A 27183-nucleotide genomic window follows, 5' to 3' on the forward strand; every position below is an offset into this window, starting at 1 on the left:
TTATTACTAAGATATTGTTTAGCTCAGGTTTTGTTTGTTTTTTAAACATAAAGGGATTTTTTTTTTTTTGTTTTGGAAAAGTTTTTCTTTTTAAAATTTTTTACTGATTTTTAAAACTAGGTAAGTATACTGTTCTTTTTTTCCTCAAATTTCAGGTCAGTAGGTATTTTTTGTAAAGGACCATATAGTAATTATTTTAGAGCTTAGTGACTACATGGAGTCTTTGTCACATCTTCTTTCATTATAACTCTAAAATTGTAAAATCCATTTTTAGTTTGTGGGCTGTACAGACATAGGCTGCTAGCTTGATTTAGGCTATGATTTAAAAGTTTGTTGACACCTACTCTAGGATAAAAATTCTAATAATAACTTACAGTCAGAAGATTTGGGTTTATATGTAATGACTATTCAATCAAAATTAAATGGAATTCAGTTTACATGACTGGTAAAGACTAGAGATTAGCTAGCTTCAGGGTTGGTTGGACCTAGGAGCTCAAATGAAGTCTTATGACTTATGATCTCCTCATTCTCCCACCCCCAGATACTATCCAATCATTTATATATATATATATATATATATATATATATATATATATGAATCATTTATTTATATATCAGCCTATAAGAAAGTTTCTTATTCCTCTTTAGGTCATATGCCTATCCTTGAATGAATCACTGTGATGTAGGGAAGAAGTGAGATGGTGGTTGTAGAATTGTAATTGGAAATGATTGAAATAGTCTGGCCAGTTTGGGTCCCACTGTGGAATAGAAGTATGCCGCAGAGAATGACAGTTCTATCAGTACCACATGGAGAAAGGAGTAGGAGATAGTGCCCCCTAGAATTAAAAGAAACAAAAAACAGAAGAAAGGCAGGGTGTTCAGCAAAAGGGTTGCAGGACCATAATACAACAGATGTCTGCTTGGTCATCTTTAATGTCACTTTAAAATAAATGTATAAGTTGGAGGATAAAAACATTCGTGTATTTGAATAGAGTCATTATTCATTGAATAAAGGGGCTAGGTTAATTTTTCCCTCCCCTTCTTGATTTTCAAACATCTTTATCAAATATACTGCTTACCTGTAGAAGTAAAACATATTCATTTGAAGTGATAAAATATCCGCTAATTTTTGTGAGCAGTATACATTGATATTTATGTTTACTTTGAGTCCTTATACAACAGGACAAAAGAAATCTTTAGGAAAATGGAAAGTTTACTTAATTATTGCATTGCTAAAACGTGTGCTTTTATAATGGGGGGCTATATTTTCTTTGTAGGATTTTGTAATAGGTCTGACATATATGTATATACTATATCAAAGATTAACATACTTATAACAGATTATGTAAGAATTAGAAGTAGAATAAAAGTATGACAGTAAATATATATGGCCTAGTTGCATGTTGCTGCTTTTTTAAGAGTGAAAGACCTTACCTCTCCAAGGATCGGAATTGTTCAACTTTTGGTGACTGATAAGGAAGTAAGTAATCGTGTTACCAGTGCTCACTTCTTATGCAGAACGACAGCATTGGAATCATTTCAGTTCTGTAATGTAATGAGAAAAAAAATTTTAAATTTCAACTAGAAAAATCAATTACATGTAGAAGTACCCATGAACATCTTAAATATTTTTACACTAATAAGGGTCCAGGAAGTAAAATATCTAAGGTGCTTAATCTGTTGATTTTTTTTTTAAAGTTTAAAAATTCAAGTTTACAGATGGATACATGAGAGGTTGACTTGTTTTACATTTCAAATGTTCTACTTTGCAAAAGGAATCATTTAAAAAAAGATGAAGTCCTGAATTTTGAGTAAGTCACTTTGGGGTTAGGAATACTTGTTCTTAAGAAAGAAAAAAGAGTAGGACATACTTGTATTGCAGAAGAAGTATAAATTAGGATTTTAAACAGACTAATACTAACTTCCAGTTTTACTTTTATCCAAAGGAGTAAAGATTACAGGAATATATTTGTAGGAACAAATTCATATTTCATATCCCAATGTAATAAGGTCAAAGAGCTTTGATAAAAGTAGTATGTCTACATTTATATCAAATTTCATACACAAAGGCTTTTGGATAAGAGTGTATTAATCTGACCAGTATATTTTGCTTGCTTCTCAGAGTGGCATCATAAAAATAAATGATAGTTTTGCTGCATTAGAGAGCCTGGGGGAAAGGTGTGTGTGTTCCTGTGCACATGTGTTTTAATTGGTTTTCAGTAGGTTGTAGGTTTATACTTACCATGTTTTCTATTAAAATACTCCTACTGAACTAGTAGAATAAAGAAAACATGTTTTAATTCTACAAAAATACTGTGTTTTTATATAGAGAGCTTTAAAGTTTTTTTTTGTTCTCCAAATATATTGCTTAAACACACAAGTAAAGAAAAATTTTAACACTTTGCCAGAAGTATATTGAACATTAGTACACTGTTCTGCTTCAGAATAAGCTTAGGAATTGTGTAGTTATGCACCTCTAAGCAAATCAGTTAATAAATTTATGTCTGAAAAAATAAGAATTATCATAACTTTATACCTGAAAATGCCTTCTTTTTTTTTTTTTTTTTTTTTTACAGATTCAGAGAGAGGGACAGACAGACAGGAAGGGAGAGAAATGAGAAGCATCAGTTCTTCGTTGCAGCTCTTTAGTTCAGTGATTGCTTTCTCATATGTGCTGTAACTGGGGGGGGGGGGCTACAGCAGAGTGAGTGACCCCTTGCTCAAGCCAGCGACCTTGGGCTTCAAGCCAGTGACCATGGGGTCATGTCTATGATACCACGCTTAAGCCAGCGACTCCTCGTTCAAGCTGGTAAGCCCATGCTCAAGCTGGATGAGCCCGAGCTCAAGCTGGTGACCTCAGGGTTTCAAACCTGGGTCCTTTGCATCCCAGTCCGATGCTCTATCTGCTACACCACTGCCTGGTTAGGCTATACCTGAAAATGCTTTGTATAGAAAACTCCATAGTTACTCTAAAACTGAGAAGTTAGTATATTCTAGCATTGTCAATTTCCTGAACGGTCAAAAAAGATTATTCACACTTTCTAGGAAGTACTTGATGTACTAAACTGTTTCAGCTCAAACTTTCCTTTTCCCTAGAATTTATATAGTTCTTCCAAGAATTGACTTGGTTTGTTTAGAAATCCTGTTAAGACATTTCTGATTACCAGCCTTCACAGCACGTGAGATGTTCCCTGGTTCCAGTTTTTGCAGCAGGGTTTGTGAAAGCCAGTTTTGTCTTCCACCCTGGGCTCAGGTAATGTTATGAACGGTGACGCCTCTTCTCCACTAGAGAGCATTCTACATATGTAGCCGCTCCTCTCATACAACAAAATGTTTGATGTTCTCTCTCCTAGTTTCAGGCTAGATGGAGTTATGTCAGTTAGCCTAAGTTATTTTACATTATGATATCATTATGACTTCAGTTATAAATATTTTTTATTCCACTCTGTTGTTTGGTTCTTCTCTGCTCTATTTCTTAGTAACTTAGTACAGTCCTCTTCAAGTTTAACCCCAAGGATGGGTCATTTGTGTACATATGCAAAGAAATACCTATACCATATCACTCTACAATAAAAAGGAATGGTCTAGTATGCACAACAACATGGATTTTTCTCCAGAACACTGTATGATTCGATTTATATGAAATTCTAAAATAGACAATGGCAGCAAAGTAGAGGATCAGTGGTTGCCAGGGGCTCGATGTGTTGGGAAGATTAACTGCAAGGGGTATGGGGGAACTTTTTAGATCCACGAAAATGTTCTCTGTCTTGATTGTGATGGGAGTTATATGGGTGAATACATACCCATTGTCATACTCATTGAACTCTATGCACTTTAAATGAGTACCTTTTATTATACTGGAAATTATATTTGAGGTTGTTTAAAAAAAACACCAAAGTCTAAAATAAAATAGGTCATAAGTAATGAAGTATAAACAAATGTGTTCAAAAGTATACTGTCAACCTCAAATTAGTAATAGAGAAGTAGTCCACAGTACATTAAGTTGAGTATTGTATTTTGAATGTCACTAATAGATGTAGAAATTTGTGTTGGTGTCCATTACTGTATCATGGTATGTGTAAAGATACTTTAGTATTGCATAAACTAAGTTAATGACAGTAATCCAGGGTTTTTAAGGTGCTTTATAAGTGTAAGCACTTTGCAGCATTTTAATGTAATATGCACTCTTTTTATTCTCTATAAATTTTACATTTTTTAGTCTGTTACAACTTAGTCACACAATTCAGATGATTAGGTATAATTTAATATTTTCTGAAATATTAAAGATAATTTCTGAATTTATTAAACATTAAAAAATGATTCTAAATACCTGGCTGTATTAAGCTAGCTAGCTTCAGAGTCTGTCCAAATGCCATGTCCAGTCTTTCAGGTGACTAGACAGATAAAATAGTATATGATATCAGGCATAGATTTATGATCACATCAAATAAATATGGTGATGGCCATAAAAAATCAACCTAAAAATAAAATCTGAAACTTAAGCCCTTGGGTCAATCTCATTTACCCACTTAAAGTTTTATTCTTTCATCTTTTTATTCTAGTTTGAGGAGTATAGAACGTCTTGCACAGAAGTTATTTTGAAAAAACAAAGACCTGAAATGTATGCTTTACATTTCTAAGTGGTAATGCCTGTCTGAATATAAAACTTTGTCTTTGTAGTTTCTGTTTTGTCATTAAAGATTTTTGAATAGCTTGCTTTTTACTTGGCAACTTTCATTATATGTCGTGTAAGCACCATCCCAGGTGGAATAATCTAAACTTTTAAATTCAAGGTCTAAAAGGTCAAGAAGATTTAGAATCCTCTTCACCACCACTTTCCTAGACTCTTCCCTGGTATTTTTAACAAAATCAGAAGTGAAGAATTTTTCTTTTTTTCAGAATTTCTTACCTTTGCACTTCAAATCAGTGCAAAGGGGAGAAATGAATGCTTCCTGGGGTCTGGAGAATTGATGTGTAATTTGTCTGAAAAGTTAATGCGTGTGATGCCACAATTCTAATGGAAACGCGTGCTGACTTTGGAGGCCACTCACTGTTGGGGTTCTTGTTTAGTTAGAGCACACTGCCTAGTATGTTATCATATATGATAACGTTGTTGGAGGGTAGATCGATGCTCTGGTGGCTTCCCCATTCTTCGTAAGGTAGTAATAAACTTCATGTAAATGCTTTCCTTTTTTAGAATTTGCTACCTCTATAAAGGTATTAGTTAGCTTCCAGGGTAACATGCAAAGTGTGCTTGATTGAGTCCCCCACCCCCAATTATACTATTCTGTAAACTGGACATTCTAATAATCTTAGTTCCAAGTTTATATTTCTTGCTGACAGATTTAAAGAAAGCATTTTGTTCTCTCATAACCTTACTGATGAACCATACATATATAAGCTTTGTAAAATGGGATGGTATGAAGACAATGTAATAAAGTGATAAGTGGTATTTAGTGAAGTTCTGAAATATATAGCATGTACAAAAAGAAAATCCTTTTGGCTTTAGTTAGTGGAGAAAAGTAGTGGACACACATAGGTGTGGTAGGAACTTCTAAGGGTTTGAGAAAAGAGGGACTGTCATTCATGATGAGGTTTGGGCCAAAGTGAGCAGATTAATCATGAACCAGGAACGCCATGTACAGTAACTTCCCTAAGTACAAACAGGCTCAGGAAAGGCGGACTCTGGAAGTAAACCTAGCAGTCCGCTGGAGGGGCCGTGGGAAGAGTCTGCTGAGTTTGAAACAGGGTGATGACCTGAAGGATTTTATAGTTTTAATTTTATTTCTCTTTATAAAAGTTTGTTTTGCATTTCACATGTCTAGGTTTAAGAAAATCTACCAAGAAGCGCAGTGAATCTCCACCTGCTGAGCTCCCCAGCTTGAGGCGGAGCACGCGCCAGAAGACCACGGGCTCCTGTGCGAGCGCCAGGTGAGGACTTGGGTCACGGGGTTGGAGCCTTTGTTCTGTTCAGGGGAGGCTGCCAGCGAGTTGGTCATCTCCGCGTTTTCAGTGACGGCTGATGTTTTCACTTGAATATTGAATAAAGACACTGAATTTAAATATTATTATTACTTTTATGAATTCTTCCCCAATTTTTATTTATATGTGTTCACTAAGTTTTAATCATACTAGTTTTTGGAGAACAATTATCTTTTACCTTTCCTTTTGCTACATTATTTTCCCAGAGTTATTTCTAGGTAGTTGGTCATTTGGTGGTTTTCAGAGTTCTAGTGTACCAGGACTCTAATGAGCATCTTTATGTAGATTTGGGTTATTGTAAAGGTAGCTAAATTTCCCAGTGGTGTGATTAATGGATCAAAAGGGATGCCTGTTGTTCTGGCTGTAATATGGCCTAATTAATCTCAAAGCGTTGGCACCAGTTCTTGTATTTAAGGGATGAGTGGGAGCAGTGTACTTCATTTTCATTTTGTAGTACAACACCTTACCTGCAAGGAAAATGTAAGTTTTGTTTATATTTCATGTCTCTAGTGCCCATTTCTCTCCATTGCTATTTTGGAACTACCTTTGATGTGGTACAGTGTATTATTTATTTCTCACATACTTTTATTAACTAATTGGGAATCATAAATTAAAGTTAAAAATATTTTTCTTGCGGTTTCATTTCTGCATTTTCCAGCTTGGTTGTCAGTGGCTCAAGTGCACTTGTGCTGCTAACCTTCCCCAACCATATAGGAGTTTTCTTTCATTTACGTGTGGTCTGTTCTCTCTACTAAAAGTGCCAAAAACCAGTGAGGGGTGAGTGACTTTAGTTTACCTTTTCTCTTCTGACTTAGGTTGGTAGGCAGGTCTTAGTACCTCTTATAGTTCTCTAAAGCAATTGGTTGACTGCTGTCGGCAGTGGGGACAGTAGTGACATAGGAAACAGTATGACTTGTTGCCTGTGAGTCATAAGAAAATGACTCTGAGCATGACCGGTGGTGGCACAGTGAATAGAGCATCGACCTGGGACGCTGAGGTTCGAAATCCTAAGGTCGCTGGCTTGAGCCCGAGGTCACTGGCTGCAGCAAGGGATCACTGGCTCAGCTGGAGGGACTTCCTCTCCCTGGTCAAGGCACACATGAGAAACAATCAGTGAACAACTAAATGTCACAGCTACAAGTTGCTTCTCATCTCTCTGCCTGTCTCCCTCGTTTAAAAAAAAAAAAAAATGACCCTGACTGCTTAAATATCTACCTTTCTATTTATTTTCTAGTTCTGTCTGGATTGTTTAAAATATCTGGAGTTGGTTCACCTATTTGCTTTTGTGGTTTCTTGGCCATATAGGCAGACTCTATTTTATTACATTTCACGATACTATGTTTTTTTACAAATAGTTTTAATCATACTAGTTTTTTGAGAATACTTCATCTTTTACCTTTCTTGTTGTTGCTACATTGTTTTCACAGTTATTTCCAAGTAGTTGGACATTTGGTGGCCTTCCACCAGTCATAAAGATGACAGCTCACTGACAGCTCAGATAATGGGTAGCATTTTTTTTTTAAGCAATGAAGTTTTTTTGTATGTTTTATACAAGGACAGAGATAGAGTCAGAGAGAGGGATAGATAGGGACAGACAGGAACTGAGAGAGATGAGAAGCATCAATTATCAGTTTTTCGTTTTGACACCTTAGTTGTTCATTGATTGCTTTCTCATATGTGCCTTGACCGTGGGGCTACAGCAGACCAAGTAACCCCTTGCTTGAGCCAGCGACCTTGGGTCCAAGCTGGTGAGCTTTTTGCTCAAGCCAGATGAGCTGCGCTCAAGCTGGTGACCTCGGAGTCTCAAACCTGGGTCCTCCACATCCCAGTCCAACGCTCTATCCACTGCACCACCGCCTGGTCAGGCAAGCAATGAAGTATTTTTAAATTAAGGTTCCAGACATTGTTTTTTAGGCATGGTGCTGTTGCACTCTTAACAGTCTGCAGTATAGCATAATCATAACTTTTATGTGTACTGGGAACCAGAAATTTGTGGGACTTGATTTACTATTCACTTTTTTAAAGTGGGCTGGAATCAGACTCACGGTATCTTTGAGGTATGCCTGTACTTTCACAGGGACCTCTGAGAAAATTTCTTAGCTTTTTAGAGCTTTTGTCCTACTTTGGGGCACATTTTGAATCCACTTACCCAAGGTTTATAATCTGAGATAACTGAATTTACTGTGATTAAAAATTAATTTTAAGCTTAATATGAAGAGTCATGTATGTAATTTAGTGTCTTGTCTTTCTCTATAGCCTTCTTCTGCTTGTGACAACTTTCTTAGTGCACATGAAATCATTTACTATACCTGGTCATGCTGTGCACGAGCTGTCTAGCCACCTGCCTAGAATGCTTATCTTAAACTTTTTCAGACTTCGTTGAGATTTCTCACTGATCACGTTTATAATCAGCTACAGCTGTGTCGTTGTCTTTGCCTACTAATACTGCTTGAGTGCCGCAGCCACAGCAGTTAGCACAGTGTGTATCATGTGGTTGGTAACTTAAATGTTAAATGGATGAATTAATTTGAATCCCACTAATTTATAGCTTGGCAAATTGGGTTTGGAATGAGCTATTTCACTGTGAAATTAGGGTTAACGAAATAAATTTCTGTTTAGGATGGATTTCTTTTACTAATTGGAAGAACAAACTCTTTAGTGCTCTTTGGTCATTCAGGGCCTGCTTCACATGTCTGCTTCTTTCTTTTTCTTTACTAGACAGCATCTAATTTCACTGTAGTTTGACTTGAGTCTAAAACACTTTTTAGCTGTAGGTTTCTGCATTTCCTAAAGAAATTAGGAGAGCTGCCCTTTAAGCCATGTTAAGTTGTAATAAGTTAGGAAAGTCTTGTTTCTACCTGTTTTTCTATTAAAATAGAAAAAAGTCATTAATAAAATGTAATTTGCTTCATGAGAAATGACTGATCATTCTTTTTTCAATACCTTATACTGTGCCTTAATTCTAAACAAGTATCTTCACAACTTTCATGTTTTTATTTATAAATATTAAATCTTTAATTCTTTTTTTTAAAAGATGGAGCTGTTGTCCATTATTAGGGTATATTTTGACTTACAGAGTCTGAAACTTAGGTGATAGGAATTTTCTCCATCTTCTCACCCCTTTTTCTTTTCCCTTTTGTAAGGTATCAATCTGAAAGTCTCTGTTGATTCATTATTTACCCTGGAAGTAGGGATCTTTTGTAAATGAATTGAATTGTCTCTGCAGAAGGAGTCACTTTCTCATTTAATTGGAAGTGTTTAAAAATCCTTTCTTTCTGTAAGGATGACAACAGCTCATAGCAGCACAAAAGCTTGTATTGTGAATGTGATATAACTTGGAAGAATTTTAAATATACAGCCTTAGTTGTTAGCCATCGCGATTTTCTGCAACAATTTCTGTGTAACAAGAAGAAACTGGCTTTGTGCTACATGCATTGGAGCTTTGTGCTGTGTGTCATTACTCCTGGTCACTGGTAGTGCTGCCTGTGATGGCGTTTTTCTGTTCAGTCGGCGAGGCTCTGGCCTGGGCAAAAGAGGAGCAGCTGAAGCTCGTCGGCAGGAGAAAATGGCAGACCCAGAGAGCAGCCAGGAGACGGTCAACTCTTCAGCTGCGCGGACGGACGACACTCCCCAAGGAGCTGCAGGTAGGGCGGCACTGCTTAGCCCTAAAATGCATCTGTGTATCTTACTGGTTTATTTGGGGATCAATTACTTTTTAAGTATATCAAATGTAATGGAAGAGAGGGGACAGAAATGTACTAGACGCTTATCATCAAGTGACATTCTTTTGCTCTTGTTTCACTTTATAAGTTTGGGGTTTTTTTTTTTATTAATTGGATTCAGTGGTTAATTTTTTTCCAAATCCAAATTTGTGCTACTTATATTGAAAGGATTTTTAGGAGGAATTATGTCTATTTCTATTTAAGTTTCTTATATTAATGACGACATATGTTAATTGGCCATTGTTTGAAAATTTTAATTCATTATAATAAAACTGTAAGGATATGGCTTAATTCACTTTATACATATGTAAATTTTAATTTAGAATGTTGTAATCCCTAAAATTTAACAAATATTCTATTTCAATCTAAGCAACTTCAAGAATACTATTTATATTCTCATGGGCTTCCAGTTTTTATTTTTGATATCTTAGCATAGCAAAAGTTCAGGACCCCCTCTGTACTCCCTCCTTCAGCTCTAAATGTGTATCCATTGACAATACCAAAAGAAGGCTAATACTTCTATGACTATTTGTGGCTAACAGGTCTTAAATGTAGCTTGTCATGAACATTTCTCACTAGCATTAAGAACCAATTTTTAAAAAATGGTGCAGTTCATCATTATAAACTTATGGGGAAGATTCCATGAAATCAGGATAACACATTGGTTTTTATGTAGGCATAGATATTCTTACATTTGAACAAAGCTCTTTCATGTACTATTGTTTAATATTAGAATATGTGTTGCTTTTCTTCAGTGCTTGTGGTTGATCATATGTCCTCATTTGTCAGGAAGGTTCTGGTTTGGCCGCCACTGTCCATGTTTTACGCCTTTCTTTCTCAGCTTTCTGTCCAGCCTTACATTTTACCACTGACTTTCCCGTTATGTACTTGGTAAACTTACAACATCTCTTCTGATAGGAGGGGATGTTTTTCTGTACTTCGTTCTCAAATAGTTTTTCTGAAAAGTTAAATGGTAGATTTAGGGGAAAATAACAGTCCATTGGACATGCAGTTCTTTGAAGCTTTTTATGGTACACAGCCTCTCCTTCCCAGTGTTTTAATGTTTATTTCAAGTCTGAACATGGAAGTGGGGCAAATCCCACATGGATGACAGAAATGGAGCTGCTGAGAATGTAGTTAAAGTGGACTCATTACAGTAATTACAATAGCAAACAGTTATGGCCTGTGCACTCGCTCTATTGCAGACACAGTATTAAGCACTTCACATATATTCTCATTGAATAGTCGAAACAACCTGCTTAGGTGTGAATGTTGTTGTCCTTACTTTATAAATGAGGAAAACCTGAGCACATAATGGTTAAGCTTGCCCTGAATTACAGACTAAGATGTGTGACTGTCAAATCCAAGTCTTAGAAAAGAAGTGCATATTTACAATGGCTGTGTCATTCTGCTTCTTAGGATTATAAGAGTTTAATTCACGTGAATATAATTAGAAGCTAGAATGAGGGGGTGGTGTGTCCAATTTTGTTCCCTGGTATATTTACTTAAGAGGATAAAAGCTTCAAGGGATTATTAATATTAAGTTCTTAAGACTGCCCACCTGAGCACTCACCTATGTTTTCTTATCACTCATTGGAAATCACAGCATGACCTAGGTATTTTCCAAGGTTACGTAGAAGATGCATGTGGCTCATTCCCTGGTATTAGAGCCACACTCACTCCGTTACACTCTGAAGGCTGGATCCCTAGTGGGGCCTGCAGCAATTCTGCCTCACGTGACAGCAGCTCTGGGGAAACAGGCGGATGGCTTACTAGCTTTATAGGACGTTCTTCAGAGTCATGGGCTTTTAACTTTTTTTTTTTCATTTACAGTTGACATGCAATATTATATTAGTTTCAAGTGTACAACCAGTGTAATGTGCTTTAGTTTCTCAGTATGTAAGATGGGAATTCAGGGAAACAGGACCGTGTCAGTGAGTGGGGAATATAGATTGGTGATGGTAACAGTGTCTGTGGCAAGTGCTGTTCTCTGCAGCTCTTACACAGCTAAGACTCCCTTCGTTTGAAGCACTTATTTTGAAATAATGTATTACTAATTTAAAGAGATTAATTTAATCTCTTGAGTGTTATTTGTATATTCATTTTTTTAGTGTTACTTATTTTTTAAGATCCTATCTTCTTGACCTTCAATGGAATCATTGAAATAAGTGCATTTCTTTTTCTTTTCACATGAAAATATTAAAGCATTGGCTGACTTGCTTATATCACCCTGACTTTGCCAGTGTGTTGACACTTAGGGAAGTTTTTTGATAACAGTGTCCCTGCTGGGTCTGAAGTATACTGTGGGGGAGCCCAACCTCTAGCTTTTCATAGAAGTGCCAGTTTGTGAGGTTGAAAGTTAAGCGCCCCAGAAGTCTGGCAGGGGGTAGTTTGGGCTCCATCATAACTGTGCACCCCTCTTTATGGCTGATACTGTCTGGGAAACATTTTTATTTTTTTACAGAGACAGAGAATCAGAGAGAGGGATAGATAGGGGCAGACAGACAGGAACGGAGAGAGATGAGAAGCATCAATCATCAGTTTTTCGTTGTGACACCTTAGTTGTTCATTGATTGTTTTCTCATATGTGCCTTGACCACGGGCCTTCAGCAGACCGAGTAAGTAACCTCTTGCTCGAGCCAGTGACCTTGGGTCCAAGCTGGTGAGCTTTTGCTCAAACCAGATGAGCCCACGCTCAAGCTGGCGACCTTGGGGTCTCGAACCTGGGTCTTCTGCATCCCAGTCCGACGCTCTATCCACTGCGCCACCGCCTGGTCAGGAAACATTTGAGATACTAAAGTGGAGAATTGGAGAATCAGGTTTGTAGAAACCAACTCGGCTTTTTTTTTTTCTTTTTTTTTTTAATTTTTCTCTTCTTTACTTTTGTTTAGGACCACTACAGCTCAGATTGCTACCATGTCACGTGATAACCAGGGCTCATAAAAGGTTTAATTATATTCCTAACAACATTCTTCTGGCCTTGCTCACAAGGTTTCATGACACTAAAAGAAATCTTCCTGTTGTCTCCTGTACTTAGGTATCTGGTGAGCCTTTACTGGTTTCTGTCAACTAACTTGAATTCTGTCAGCATTCTGATATTTTGCCTTTGCTTTCTGCCTAAGAGGCTGCATCTGTGCAAGAGTTAAAACTTGAAGCTCCATAATAAAATTCTTGTATTCTGACTTAAACAACAAATTTTCTCCATTGTTTTCTATCATCTGTACATTGGACACTATCTTACGTGATCCTCTGAAAATAGGCTGAGACCAGATGGGAGTGATGCCAATTTAAACAACAAAAAAACACCCACACCTCTTAAAACCTGGCATTGGATTTTCTCTGCTGATGCTCCTACTTTTTATTCATGTTTGAGGACAGATCTTGTGCATGTTGCCCAAGGAGGTTTGACGCCCTGACTAAAGAACTCTCATTAACTCTTGATTATTGATTATATTTCCTTATCTGCATGACTTTACGAACAGCCATCAATAGACTAGACTAGTTTGATTTATCTAATTTGGTAAAAGCTTACATACAGGGATTTACAGTAAACATACTGAACACTTGCCATCAAAGGACTGTCAAAGGATCTTTTTTCTTTAGGTCCAGTAACTGATTTCCATCAAAACAGGTACTTCACTGCCATTCAAAATCAGAATATCCTGGCCCTGGCTGGGTAGCTCAGTTGGTTAGAGCATTGTCCTGACATGATGAGGTTGCAGGTTCGTTCGCTGACCAGGGCATAAACAAAAATCAACCAGTGACAGCATGGTGGCATGACTGAGTGGAACAACAGATTGATGTTTCTCTCCCTCCCTCTCTACCTTCCCCCTCCCCCCCCCTCCTTCCCCTCTTTTCCCTTCCTACCCTCCCCCTTCCTCTTTCTCTAAAAAGGAATTTTTAAAAAACAGAATATCCCTGCTCTTTCTTGTAGTGGTTCTGTGGTTCCCTTAAGGTTGGGGCCCTGCTATTACAGCCTTAGCAGCTCTAATAAAAAGTTGTGTCTTGGTGAATGTCTTTAGGCAGTGAGATTTGAGATAGTCATTATTATGTAAGTCATTAGAATAATGTTTAAAAGTAACAAAGTGAAACCTTTTAAAAGTGTGGGTTGTAGATCTGTAGAATGTTTTCAAGACCAGTGGACATTGATAAACTTAAAAGACCAGCATTATTTTACAAGTGAATTTTTGTTTTTTTTCTCAAAAAAATGTGTAGTTCCAGAGTGTGTGAAAACCAGCGATTTAATTTGTCAAAACTTTATATTTGCTTTCCACATAATTGGTAGAGTTTTAAAGCACATTTAAGAGCTTTAAGAACCCCTTCAAATTCACTTATAAATGGGCCCTAATAACAGTTTTTTTTAGCAAGTTTCTGTATCATGTGAAGAAGCAGCTCTCCTTGAATGAAGAAGTACTGCTGAAGAATATATTTAAGGAGCTTATAGCATTTACTTTTTAAAGAGTACAGCCTATGAGGTCAGACTTGCTATAAGTTCAACTCTTGATCGTTGGTAGCCATCTGACCTTGGGCAAGTGACCTCAAAACCTCAGTTTTCTTGTGTGCGTGATAATGCTTAGAATACCTCTTTGTATGACTGTAAGGAAACATGTAGACACAGCCTGCATATAATGTAAGCATTTAATAAATGCCACCTATAAGTAGCATTGGAAAGTACAGTTATTGATTGTCTTCTTTTTCTTTACCAGAAGTATAGATCTTGCTAAACTCTGAAACTCTTTAATGTAAGCATTCTGTTAGCCTATAACTGCAAACTTTGGTGTGGCTCACATTTTCTGTAAAGGGCCAGATAGTTAATGTTTTAGGCTTTATATAGGCTCTGTCGGAACTACTCAGCTGTGTGGGCATAGTGTGAAAGCAGCTGCAGTCAGTATGTGAATGAGTGAGTTTGGCTATGTTCTAATAGTTTTATTTACAAATTGATGTGCTAGATGGGATTTGTCTTGTGGGCCAGTGTGCTGACTCCTGTCATAAACCATACATTTTTCTATAATAAAAAGAAACTCCAATGAAATGATAGAAAATACTTAATGAGGTATGAAGAAAAATATTAAGAAAAAACACATTTGATGTGGTACATTAGCATCCCTTTCTTCAGAAAAGCTCTTTTAAATTCATATGCTACCCATGTGCCTCTTTAAACAATGATGATAAAAATATTCTTCCTGGCTTGCATATTCTGTCACTGTTTGTCAGTTTTACAGGGCTTATGGCAGGAGTCCCCAAACTTTACACAGGGGGCCAGTTCACTGTCCCTCAGACCATTGGAGGGCCGCCACATACAATGCTCCTCTCACTGACCACCAGTGAAAGAGGTGCCCCTTCCGGAAGTGCGGCAGGGAGCTGCATGCTGCCCGAGGGCCGTAGTTTGGGGACGCCTGGCTTACGGTATCGTGGTTGAGGTGGTTTATACCTAAATTTTCATCTGTATAAAAACATGGTTTAGAACTCAATGGACACTGAAAGGAGAAACAGTAACCTGCTAATTGTACAGGAATATTGTTTGATCTCCTGGTCACATTCGTAGCAGAATGAATCCCTGTTTGCTTAGACTGATTACAGATCAGGTTAGCATTTGGGGTAGTCGACTCCTTCTGAATCTGGACTCTTCGTCTTTCACTTGACATCTTCGTTGCCCTCTCCTTTGTAGGACAGTGTTTTGCAGTCATCTGTTAGTTGTGTATTTTAATATTTTGTCCTGGAAATAAGAGTGTAATCTTTATATACTCTCGAAATTAAAGGAAACAGATGAAAGATTTTATTAAGACTATAGTCTAGTGATAAAGCAGATGGAAGAAGGAACACATCTATAGGGAACATTCCCCCAAGTGTCAGTTTTGCTTTCTATTATGTTTGTGACTATGGATTTGCCCATCTATTCAATATCAGTAGTTAGCATTGTTATCTTCATGAACTTCTGGTAGAGGAGCTCAGGACAGAACTTAATTTTAGGAACAATAAAGGTATAAGGACTCTTATATAAGGCATGTGTGAATGCAATACAAAGGTTGTGTTTCTTTGCTTGTGAAGCACTGAAGTTGAGCCATCTTTTCATGAAAGCTATAAGGCAAAGTCTAGAAGAACCGCTTAGTGTGCAATGGGCAGATATTTAATTGCCTTTATTCATTGTAGTTTGTAAAACTCCATTTTCTTTTTTAAGATAAACCAGACATAATGACTTTAAGTTTCCTCTCTTAACTCTTGCCCTTTTTTCTCCCCTCCTTGGAAGCCTCTAGTTCTGTAGCAGGGGCTGTGGGCATGACCACCTCTGGGGAGAGTGAATCAGATGATTCCGAGATGGGACGATTACAAGGTAAAGACAGTTTTGAGCTTATAAGAAAACATTACTATGAGCTGCCTGTTACTACTCTTCTTTGTTAAAATTGAGATAAGCTTGTTTGAACTTAATCGCGCAATGCCTATACCTCCAAGAAAGCTTCTTAGTTAGGGTGATTTGATGATTTTGAATTGGATAATGATCTCCTGGCTCCTTTTTTTTACTGTTAGCTAAACAGAATTTTACATATATTTATTTTGAATGTTTTTAAATCGTCATTATGTTCGCATGTGTAGCTGGTAACAAATTAAGGAAGATCCTGAAAGGGGGTAGCTTACTATATTGTTTTCTGGACCTAATAACATAATGCATCTAGTAGGGTGCTTTTTTTGCCACATTCTTTTGTATTCTTGATCACTTGTTTCAATGAATGTAAACTGTGACATAATCTCCAAGTATTTTAGTATTATAAGTGCCCTTTAAAAAGCATTTTTATGTATATGCTCTTTCTAAGTGGATAGGTATATAGTTTTATCATCTTCAGATGGTTGGTTACCAGTTGTGAGACTTACAAGAAATATATTATTTATAAATAAGTTTCAGATTGTTGTAAGTTCCTGAAGTAACTTAAAAACAGTCTCTCTTTGATTAGAACTCTCATGAAAACAGGTTTCCACTTTCTTGGAACTGATAAAAATAATTTTGCATGGTTTTAGAGGCTTGTATGACCAGTACATGATTGGAAAATATCAGAGGAAGAACAGTGGAAGGGTATTTAACATAATTTCTTCAAAATAAGTATATATTTACTTTGAGTTTTTTGTGGACTGTTCACACAGTTCCTGCTGGCACACTGATACAATTTAATACCTTCATAAAACCTTAAGTTGCCTTATTGCTGGCTCATGAGTGGGTCTAACTCATATTAATATAATTAATATGAGAGTGGTCTTGAAAGTTTAATGTAGCTTCCCTTAGAGTTCAGAATGGAATGTAACACTGTCTAAATCAGTTTTGTGAGGTGATGAGCTGCTTGAAATTTTTAGGTAAAATTCGTTGCATTAACAATTGAACTACTCCTGCGCTTTTTTCTTTAGCCCTGTTAGAGGCCAGGGGTCTTCCTCCTCACTTGTTTGGTCCTCTTGGTCCTCGGATGTCACAACTTTTCCACAGAACAATTGGAAGTGGAGCTAGTAAGTAAATACTTTTAAATTTATTGTCTTCTCCAAATCCGTAATAATTAATTAAGTGCTATTTTTATTGCTTACATATTGATGTAAGTTTTCATGAATTTTAATAACCTGTTTTTAAAAATAAAACTTTTGCATATTCTTGCCTTATATACAACAACTCTTAAGATTTTTTTCTGTACTTTTATTTTTGATTACTGAATTGGAATCATTTGAAAACCAAAATTTGGGCCTGACCTGTGGTGGCTCAGTGGGTAAAGTGTTGGCCTGGAATGCTGAGGTTGCTGGTTCAAAACCTGGGCTTGCCTGGTCAAGGTACATATGGGAGTTGATGCTTCCTGCTCCTCCCCACCTTCTCTCTCTCTCTCCTCACTAAAGTGAATAAAAATTAAAATAAACAAAAAAAAAAACCCGAAAGTTTATAGCATGGTTGACTCTTTATTTGAGCTGTAGAAGAGTAAAGAATTTCGTATGAGGTCCTGGTCAGTTTGCTCAGTGGATAGAGCGTCTTGGCCCTGAGTGCAGAGGTCCTGGGCTCAATTCCTGACCAGGGCACACATGAGAAGTGATCATCAACTTCTCTTGCCTTCTCTCTCTCCCTTCTCTATCTGTTCCCTTTTCGCAGCCAGTGGGCTAGGTTGGTCTGAGTGTCAGCCTCAGGCGCTGAGGACAGCTTGGTTGATTCGAGCATCAGCCCCAGTTGAGGGTTGTTCGGTAGATGCTGGTCAGGGCACATGCAGGAGTCTATCTCTCTATCACCCTCCTCTCATTTAAGAAAAATTCTCATGTGATTACATTGATTATTATAGCATTTGATGATATGATTTGCATATGTTTACATCTTGAGTTTTTTATGGCTGAATAAAATTTAACCCGTAGACAGTGGAAATATGAGCCTAAACGGAAAGATTTCTCAGCAGAATTCCAGTCCCAATTACTACGCTCAGTTAAATCAAATTAATGCATTATAATTCAGAAATCTTGTCATATATGGTTTGACAACATGACTTCACTTTTAAAGTCTTAATTTGTAACTAAGCATAACTTTTGCATAATTGCAAAGCTAGTTAAATTCTTTATGGTATAGGATACTATCTTTAGCTTCCTTCAGCAAAATTTATATTTAATCATGTTTTATTAACTCCATTGATAATCTTTCCATAGAATCAGTAGGCTAAATGAGGACTTTAGCCTTGATTAATTTCAGAATTTCTGAAGTGTTACTTTCTGAAGTCTGTTAATTTTCTGAACTCTAACTCTGATATTAACTCTGATCTTACTAATGCGTGCTTATAATTTTCTATCAGATATGCAAAGTTTTTTTAATGTACCATGTGTACATGTGCTCACACATATGTACTTGTACTTGAGGGTTTTTCAGTATCTTGGTGTTAGCATGTAACAGGAAATTTAATAAGCAGCTTGTACTTTTGTTTTTTGTTTGTTTTGCTGCGCTGATACTCAGCTCTCAGCATACACTGTTGCAGGGTTCTCATGAACACTGGAATGTAGATTTTTATTTAGAGTCGTTTATTCAATACGGTATTGTGTTGAGTCTTAAATTGAGTCTTAAACAGAATAAGGGGAGTTGTTGCCCACATGGAGCTTTCATGCAAGAGGGTGACCCTGGCAGTAAAGAAGACAATTCCACAGTAAACTTTCAGGTGGTATTAGCACAGTGATGGAACACAGCACTGGGTCAGAGTGCAGGGTAATTGCTGGAGCAGTGTAGATGGGCTGCTTGGAGACACCTCTGAGGCAGGGTGATCTTTGTGAAGTCTTAACTGAGGTGAGGAAACCAACTCTGCACAGGTCTGGGGGACAGAGGAAGTACACCCCGTGGAGGGAAGGAGCTTGGCATATTTGAGGAAGAGCTCATGGAAAGAGGGAAGGCGGAGGAGGGATGGAGGACAAAATTGGAGAGGTTTGGCTCTCGCCAGGTCATGGAGGACCTTGGCAGGCCAGGAGCAAGTGTAGGGTGGTCAGGAGCCTTTGAAGGGTTTAGAAGAGGGGATGACATGATCTTTCTCTTGAAAAAGATGGGCTCTATGGGAAGTAAGTTGAGAGTGCAATAGTATAATAACCTCCAAGAGCTCCAGGCGTAATTATCAGTCCATAGCAACCATTGTTGCATTTATATCTTCAGCCATTGGCTCCACTCCTCAAATTATTTTAGAGCCAACTTAGGTATCACTTCATCTGCATGTATTTGGATTTGTAACTATGAAAATAGGGACATAAAGTATTTAGTCAGTGTTGTGGGTATCTTAAGAAGATTAAATCTTTACTATTATTAAGTATCTTTTCAGAGTTCAAATGATCCAGTTTCATAAATCCACATAAAAATTTTGTTTCATTCAATCAGGATTAAAATACAATCTGTACATTACCATGAGTTAATGTGTTTCTTAAATTTTTTGTGTTGTTTTAAAGAGAAATTTGATTTTATTTATTTTACCACTTTATTTCTGGGGAAAAGGTTGAGAAGAAGAGTTGTGCAGGGCTACCTAAGGGTATTAGCATTAAAACATTGCAAAATTGTGTAAAAGGTCAACCATTGCCCATGGAATTATAAACCATAGACTAGAATCAGGGTAGAGAAGTGTTACAACCCTCCAAGCCGGCTTCAGCAATGCCTACTTCATGGTCAGTTTTATCTTTACCCTCATCAACATCCCTCTTCACATATTAGTTTGAAATTAGTCCCAAGTATTATATAATTTAACTATAAACATTCATCATTTAGCTCCAGATAATACTTCTTAAAACACATGCACAGATTACTTTATATTATCACACTTGAAAAATAAACCAATAATTCCTTTAATAATAAGTATCCAACCAGAGCCATATTTCCATAGTCTCAAATGTTTCATATGTCAGTGTGTTTCTTATAAACTAGTAGTGGAATCTAGAGGCTTTTTCAGATTCAAGTTTGATTCTTTATTTTCTTTTCCTAGTGAGGAAAGACTGCAAAAGTTGCGGTGTCAGTTCTAATGTTAGGAAGCACATCAAGTCTGATTGTCTCTTAAAAACGGTGAAATGAATCACTGCCTATAGCAGGGATTGCAAAATGATACAACCCTGTGTCTAATGATCAGTCTTCACTCATTAGAAGTAAAAGGAGTAATTTAGTAGACATAAACTTATATAAAGAATATCTTTGCCAGAGAATAGTTGGTATTTAAATTTTTTTCCTCCGCTTTATTTACCAGTTTTCAAAATAGTTGGTTTTTGCATTCTCCAAAGTGCTATTATTGTTTAAAGTGTTGTTGTCAGTGAATGGAGACGTCTTTTAGACATTTCAGTGGTTTTCATTTGATGTTTAAATTGTCCGGTCATTGGATGATGGTGGGTTCTCTTTGAGGTTGACTTCTGAATCTTTTTGGTATGATCTCAGTAGTTTTTGATAACTTCCTTGCTTTCTCACATGGCAAGTTCAGCTCCTTCCACTGCCTCCCGCACATACCGTCCGACCTGAAATCAGACATTTCTTCAGAGCCCAGATTTTTAAAAATGGAATGGTCTTTATAGTCCCCAGTCTGGGCTCTAGTTATATTCATTGCCACTGGTTTGATCATTTTTATTAGACACTTTTAATGGACAAACCTAGGAAATAATTGCATTTCATCTTTAAAATAAAAACCATAAATTCATACTAATAACTTCCAGTTTAAATTCAGGGCTACAGGGTTTTAATTGCCTTTATTTTGTATCTTCTTTCTCCCATGCCAAAAGTTCCAGTTCCAAAAACATAGTCAATTCTTTGCATGATATTCATTTACCCTATTTCTTCCTACCTCACCAGTAACCTTTGTTAATTTTATGGCTTGCCCTTGTGTTACTGACTTGAGAAAACGAAAACAAATCCGTGTTGTCTACTTCACACACACTGCTTTCTTAGATAAGGGTGCTAAAATTTACACACTTTACCTTGCTATACCAATCTGTTTTGGTGTTCACTCTCCATGGTTGCTACATATGTAGACTGCAAAAGAAAGATTTCTTTTTTCCTTCTGTAAAGCACCATAGTGCTACTGTTTATTTAGCCAGTTTCCTGTTGAACTGGCTAAATCATTTAGGTAATTTCCAGTCTTGGTTTTGATGCAGTGAAATATGGCTTTTCCTTTTTATTTTCTGTAAAATAGATTTCTGGAAGGGGGACTGCTGTGTAAAAAGGTAAATATGCCTATAACATTTGGCAGCTGTGATAATCACCCTATTTTGGAGTTTACCATTTCTGTGTTCCTGCCAGTCATGTATAGCAATAGCGCGTGGTATCATTCTTCTCACTTTTTAGTAATATATCCTTATGTACTTCTTTCAGTGATTACCCTAGTGATTATAACGCATATCCTTGGTTTATTATAGCCTACTTTATAATAAATTTTATCATAAGCTGTATAAGAACTTTACAATAATTTAACTTTCTTTACCTCCATTCTTGATGCTTTGTTTTTACTTATGCATATGTTACAAACATAGTAAGACATAATTGTCATTTTAGAACATAGGTACCATTTCAGTACTCTCTTTAATTACTTCCTGCATTTTCTTTTTCTTTTAGGGTTTCTCATTAGCCCAGAAACTCCCTTTTCACATAGTAAATGATTGCTAGTAAAGATTTTTTTCCTGCAAATTTTTGATTTGCCTTAGTTTGTAAAAAAGACATTTTTCCAGTTTTAAAATTTTTAGCACTTATAATGTCTTCTAGTTTCTCTAGTTTTTGTTTTAAAGCCTTACTATTGGCCTTTCAAGGTAAGGTCCTTTTCCTCTGGCTATTAAATTTGCTTTTTCAAAATATAATTAAATTTTAGTAGTTTGACTATATTAGGACTTTGTAATATTTTCTTTGATTTTTAATTTGCTTGGGTTTTCCTGAATCTTTGAATCTGAGTTGATATATTTCATCAGTTTTAGAAAATTCTTGGCCACTATCTCTTAAAATGTTTCTCGTACCTCATTATCTCTTCAAATATCCTCCTTCTCTTCCATCTGGGAGTATCAAGATAATACATTTTCAAACTTTGGATTCATTCAATCTGTCTCTCTGACTCCATTTTCTTCTTGTTTCCATGAGATTTTTTTCCTTTTACCCAGTTTGAAAACTATATTGGACAGCTTTTAAAGTCACTAATTCTTTTTTATGCTTTCTTCTTCAGTCCTTTATTAAACTGGTCAGTATTTTCAATTTTTTGTACTATGGTTTTTCGTTCTAAACAGTTACTTGATTTTCAGTATGGATTCTAGTTCCTCAGTTGAAGTTCTTTACAGTCTTACTCTCTTTGTCTGTCTAGGCTGTATTTTCGGTACGGGGCCAGGTAGTACATATTTTGACCTTTATAGACCCAGTGTCTGTTGCAGCTCTTCGACTGGCACTGTGACGTGCGAGCAGACACAGACCATGCGTGCCCAGATGAGCATGGCCGTGTTCCAGTCATGCTTTATTACGGGGGCTGACATTTCTATTTCCATTCAGTTTCACATGTAACAAAATATAACTATTTTTCTTTTTATTGAATTTATTGGGATGACACTCATTAACGAAATTATATAGGTTTCAGGTGTATAGTTCTACAAGGCATCTGTACACTGTATTGTGGGTGCCACTGCAAGTAAGTCTCTGCCCATCACCACTTATCCCCCTTACACTCTCCTCTGCCCCCCTTCCCCTACAGTCACCAAACTGTTGTCTGTGTCCATGAGTTTTTCTTTTTTCTAATTTTTTGCTCAATCCCTTTAGCCCCTCCCCCTCCTGCCAGCAGCAGTCAGCCTGTTCTCTATAAGTCTGTCAAAATGAACTAACAAACAAAATATTACTCTAAATTTTTTCAGCTACTTAAAAATGCAGAAATCATTTTTAGTTCACAAGCAGTCCAAAAATAAGCAGGAAGCTGGGTTTGGCTCTTTATGGAAAATATTTGCTAACTCACCCCTGATCTGTGAAACTGATTCCAAAGTATGGTCCATAGACTCCTGGGTGGTTCCTGAGACTCTTATGTTTATTTTTTAAATTTTTATTTTTCAGTTAGAGTTGACATTCACTATTATATTGGTCTCAGGTGTATGGCATAGTGGTTATGCATTTATACAACTTATAAAGGGAATCCCCTGGTTAGTTTGGCACCCACCTGACACCATGCAAAGTTATTGCAGTATTATTATTGACTATATTCTCTAGGCTGCACTTCACATTCCTGTAACTATTTTGTGACTGCCAAATTGTATGTCTTAATCCCTTCACCTTTTCACCCAACCTCTCAATACTCCTTCCATCTGGCAATTATCAGTTTGTTCTCTGTATCTAAGAGTTTGTTTCTGTTTTGTTTCTTTATTTTGTTTTTTAGCCTCCACAAGAAAGTGAAATCATATGGTATATGTTTTTCTGTGGCTGATTTCACTTAGCATAATACCCTCCAGTGGATATTCATGATGATTTTGATCTTGCCAGAACAATCTATTGCCTTAGAATTGCCAGCCTCAGTGTTTAGAAGGTATCCAATGGCATATGTGTCAATTGTTCTTTTTTAAAGGTGGTTGTGCTCTTAGGGGGTACATTATAGCAACTGTTTCATCCTTTAAAAACGAATCTAAAAGCAACAGAAGATTCTTTTGTTTTCACTCATTCCTCTTCATTTTATTTTTCCTTCCACATTATTTCAACACAAAAATGATAAGCTTGCTCTAACTAGAATTGATATTATTTAAGTTTGGAAAATTTAAAGATAGTATCCCTTTGAACTTTACTTTCTTGCAGTATATTTTTAGATGGACTCTTAATTATGGTAGAAGTAGGAAGGCAGTGATAGTTACGTAGTTCATGAGCCACAGTCTTTTTTATTTGCATTTAAATTTTAATTTATTAATTTTAATGCAGTAACATTGATAAATCAGGGTACATATGGTCAGAGAAAACATCTCCAGATTATTTTGACATTTGATTATGTTGCATACCCCTCACCCAAAGTCAAATTGTCTTCCGTCACCTGCTATCTGGTTTTCTTTGTGCCCCTCCCCTCCCCCCACCCCTTCTTTCTCCTCCCCCACCCCCACCCCCATTACCATCACATTCTTCTCCATGTCTCTGAGTCTCATTTTTATGTCCCATCTATGTATGGATTCATATAGTTCTTAGTTTTTTCTGATTTACTTCTTTCACTCAGTATAATGTTATCAAGGTCCATCCATGTTACTGTAAATGATCCGATGTCATCATTTCTTATGGCTGAGTAGTTAATAACCAAAATTTATAAAGAACTTGTAAAACTCAACACCAGGAAGACAAAATAATCCAATCAAAAATGGGCAAAAGAAATGAATAGACACTTTTCCAAAGAGGACATACAGATGGACAATAGGCATATGAAAAAATCTCAACATCACTAACCATTAGAGCAGTGGTTCTCAACCTTTCTAATGCCGTGACCCCGCAATACAGTTCCTCATGTTGCGGTGACCCCAAACCAAAAAATAATTTTGGTGGCTACTTCATAACTGTAACTTTGCTACAGTTATGATTCGGAATGTAAATACCTGATATGCATTATGTATTTTCCGATGGCTTTAGGCGACCCCGCGGGGTCTAGACCCACAGATTGAGAACCACTGCATTAGAGAAATGCAAATTAAAACCACAATGAGATATCACCTCACACCAGTCAGAATGGTGCTTATCAACAAAACAACACAGAATAAGTGCTGGCGAGAAAGTGGAGAAAAGGGAACCCTCCTGCACTGCTGGTGGGAATGCAGACTGGTGCAGCCACTGTGGAAAACAGTATGGAGATTCCTCAAAAAATTAAAAATCAAACTCCTTTTGACCCAGCTATCCCACTTTTAGGAATATACCCTAAGAATACCATAGAACTATTCCAGAAGGAGAAATGCACCCCCACGTTTATGGCAGCATTCTTCACCATAGCAAAGATCTGGAAAAGCCCAAGTGTCCATCAGTGGACGAGTGGATTAAAAAGCTTTGGTCATATATACTATGAGCCACAGTCTTAAATCATCAAGAAGACAAACCTTGAGCAAGGATCACCGATGTCCTGTTAAGGGCTCGTGCCTTCCAAGAATACATTGAAGCTTTACTGAAATAAAACCTCTGGTTTTCATTGATATTTTCCAAAATTATTTCCATTCATTTTACTACTTAATGATATGGGAGAGAAAAAATTCAATGCAGAAAGAACAAGCTGAAAAGGTGTTAAGAGTTTCCCTTGAAAGTGACAGGAGACACAAATTTGGTTAGTGTTGATTGAATTAATAGTGATCACAGGTAGGAAAGTGTCCGTGAAAGGTTGAAACAGAGTTGGAGACTTTATTTTTGAGTGTCTTACTCAGCTTTTTGACAGCTTATTTCCCTGTGAGTTTTAGCATTTTTCAATTGTTTGGACAATGGACTTGAGCCTTAAAAGTATTCTCAGTAGTCTGATAACAGCATCTGCAAATGAATAAGAGGAGATGCAAAGGTCCTTCCATTTGTGGGGGGGTTTGATTTTGGAGATTACTAGCTTGTTCTTTCCATTCTCTTGTTAGATGCATTGCTCTGTTTTTATTCCCTTGCTCTGTCACTGTTACTAGGATTTCTTTTATTCTGGTGCCAGTCTTTAGAGTTATATGACATTTCCTTCAAGTCTGGGCATCGTTTTGTTTAACAGGCTTTTATTTCTGCAGAAAATTTTTGCACACACACATATGTAATATATTAAAAAGCAGATATGTTAACAGTAAGTTTATATTAGTCATATGGATATATTTTGTCTTAGCCATTAAAAAACCAACCAACTTGTCGCACTTAAATAGATAAACATTAAGACAAAAATGTATAACCGAGATCACTTTAAGGCAGAGTAAATTCAGCCCTGGCCGGTTGGCTCAGCGGTAGAGCGTCGGCCTAGCGTGCGGAGGACCCGGGTTCGATTCCCGGCCAGGGCACACAGGAGAAGCGCCCATTTGCTTCTCCACCCCTCCGCCGTGCTTTCCCTCTCTGTCTCTCTCCTCCCCTCCCGCAGCCAAGGCTCCATTGGAGCAAAGATGGCCCGGGCGCTGGGGATGGCTCTGTGGCCTCTGCCCCAGGCGCTAGAGTGGCTCTGGTCGCAACATGGCGACGCCCAGGATGGGCAGAGCATCACCCCCTGGTGGGCGTGCCGGGTGGATCCCAGTCGGGCGCATGCGGGAGTCTGTCTGACTGTCTCTCCCTGTTTCCAGCTTTAGAAAAATGAAAAAAAAAAAAAAAAAAAGGCAGAGTAAATTCAACTAGTGTATTTGTCTTGAATTATCAGCAGCCTCTTCTAACCCTGATGTAGACCTATTCTTTGGTTGGGATTCGAAGAAGATAAGCAACCAGCTAACATACAGGGTCACATGTTTTACCCAGTAATAATTTTTTCTCCTGAAACTTAAAAATAATATTTTTTTCCCCTGTTAAGGTTCCAAGGCCCAGCAGCTTCTGCAAGGACTACAAGCAAGTGATGAAAGCCAGCAACTCCAGGCAGTTATTGAAATGTGTCAATTACTGGTCATGGGAAACGAGGAGACCCTTGGAGGGTTTCCTGTCAAGAGTGTCGTTCCAGCTCTGGTAAGATAGTTTTCCCCTGGTTTTATCTCAATTGTTCTCCGTGTTGCCAGTGTTTTACTGAAAGTAAATTACTGTTATTATGAATTTTAAAACATGAAAACATGACAGAACTAAGCAACAGTAATGTGGCTTAGTGCTTCCATTTCCTGCTTACAGATATTGTGAGTGATTGCTAATATGAAATTAATAAATATTCTAAACCATTTCTTAGTGGTTACTCCACCTTTTGATACGACTAGTTTTAAATTTTAAATTGTTGACCTTTTGACATACTGTGCTGACATTTACATGCTTTCTCTTTTGTTCTTGTGATATGTGGGGTACTAATAAGTAGTTCACCTGTGGGTTGGCTGTGGACCATATAGGCCTCATGTTTGATAACTGGTGCATGGCAGAGCCTTCAAGCCAAAACAC

At 37.1% G+C, this 27183-nt stretch overlaps 1 protein-coding gene across 16 annotated transcripts in view; it reads left to right on the forward strand.

Annotated features, from left to right (window-relative positions):
• The window catches only part of TRIP12 (thyroid hormone receptor interactor 12), a 156344-nt gene that overhangs the window by 73699 nt on the left and 55462 nt on the right, over positions 1-27183 (forward strand). For 15 of the 16 annotated variants that reach the window (XM_066279914.1, XM_066279916.1, XM_066279911.1 and 12 more), the window contains 5 exons: positions 5826-5931; positions 9490-9626; positions 15952-16035; positions 17097-17192; positions 26621-26769. In XM_066279914.1, coding sequence (XP_066136011.1) covers positions 5826-5931; positions 9490-9626; positions 15952-16035; positions 17097-17192; positions 26621-26769 — 572 coding nt within the window. The remainder of the gene's footprint in view (positions 1-5825; positions 5932-9489; positions 9627-15951; positions 16036-17096; positions 17193-26620; positions 26770-27183) is intronic. The other variant, XM_066279925.1, reaches the window with a different exon arrangement.

The sequence above is a fragment of the Saccopteryx bilineata genome, chromosome 5 (assembly GCF_036850765.1).
Source record: "Saccopteryx bilineata isolate mSacBil1 chromosome 5, mSacBil1_pri_phased_curated, whole genome shotgun sequence".
NCBI classification, from domain to species: Eukaryota; Metazoa; Chordata; class Mammalia; order Chiroptera; family Emballonuridae; genus Saccopteryx; species Saccopteryx bilineata.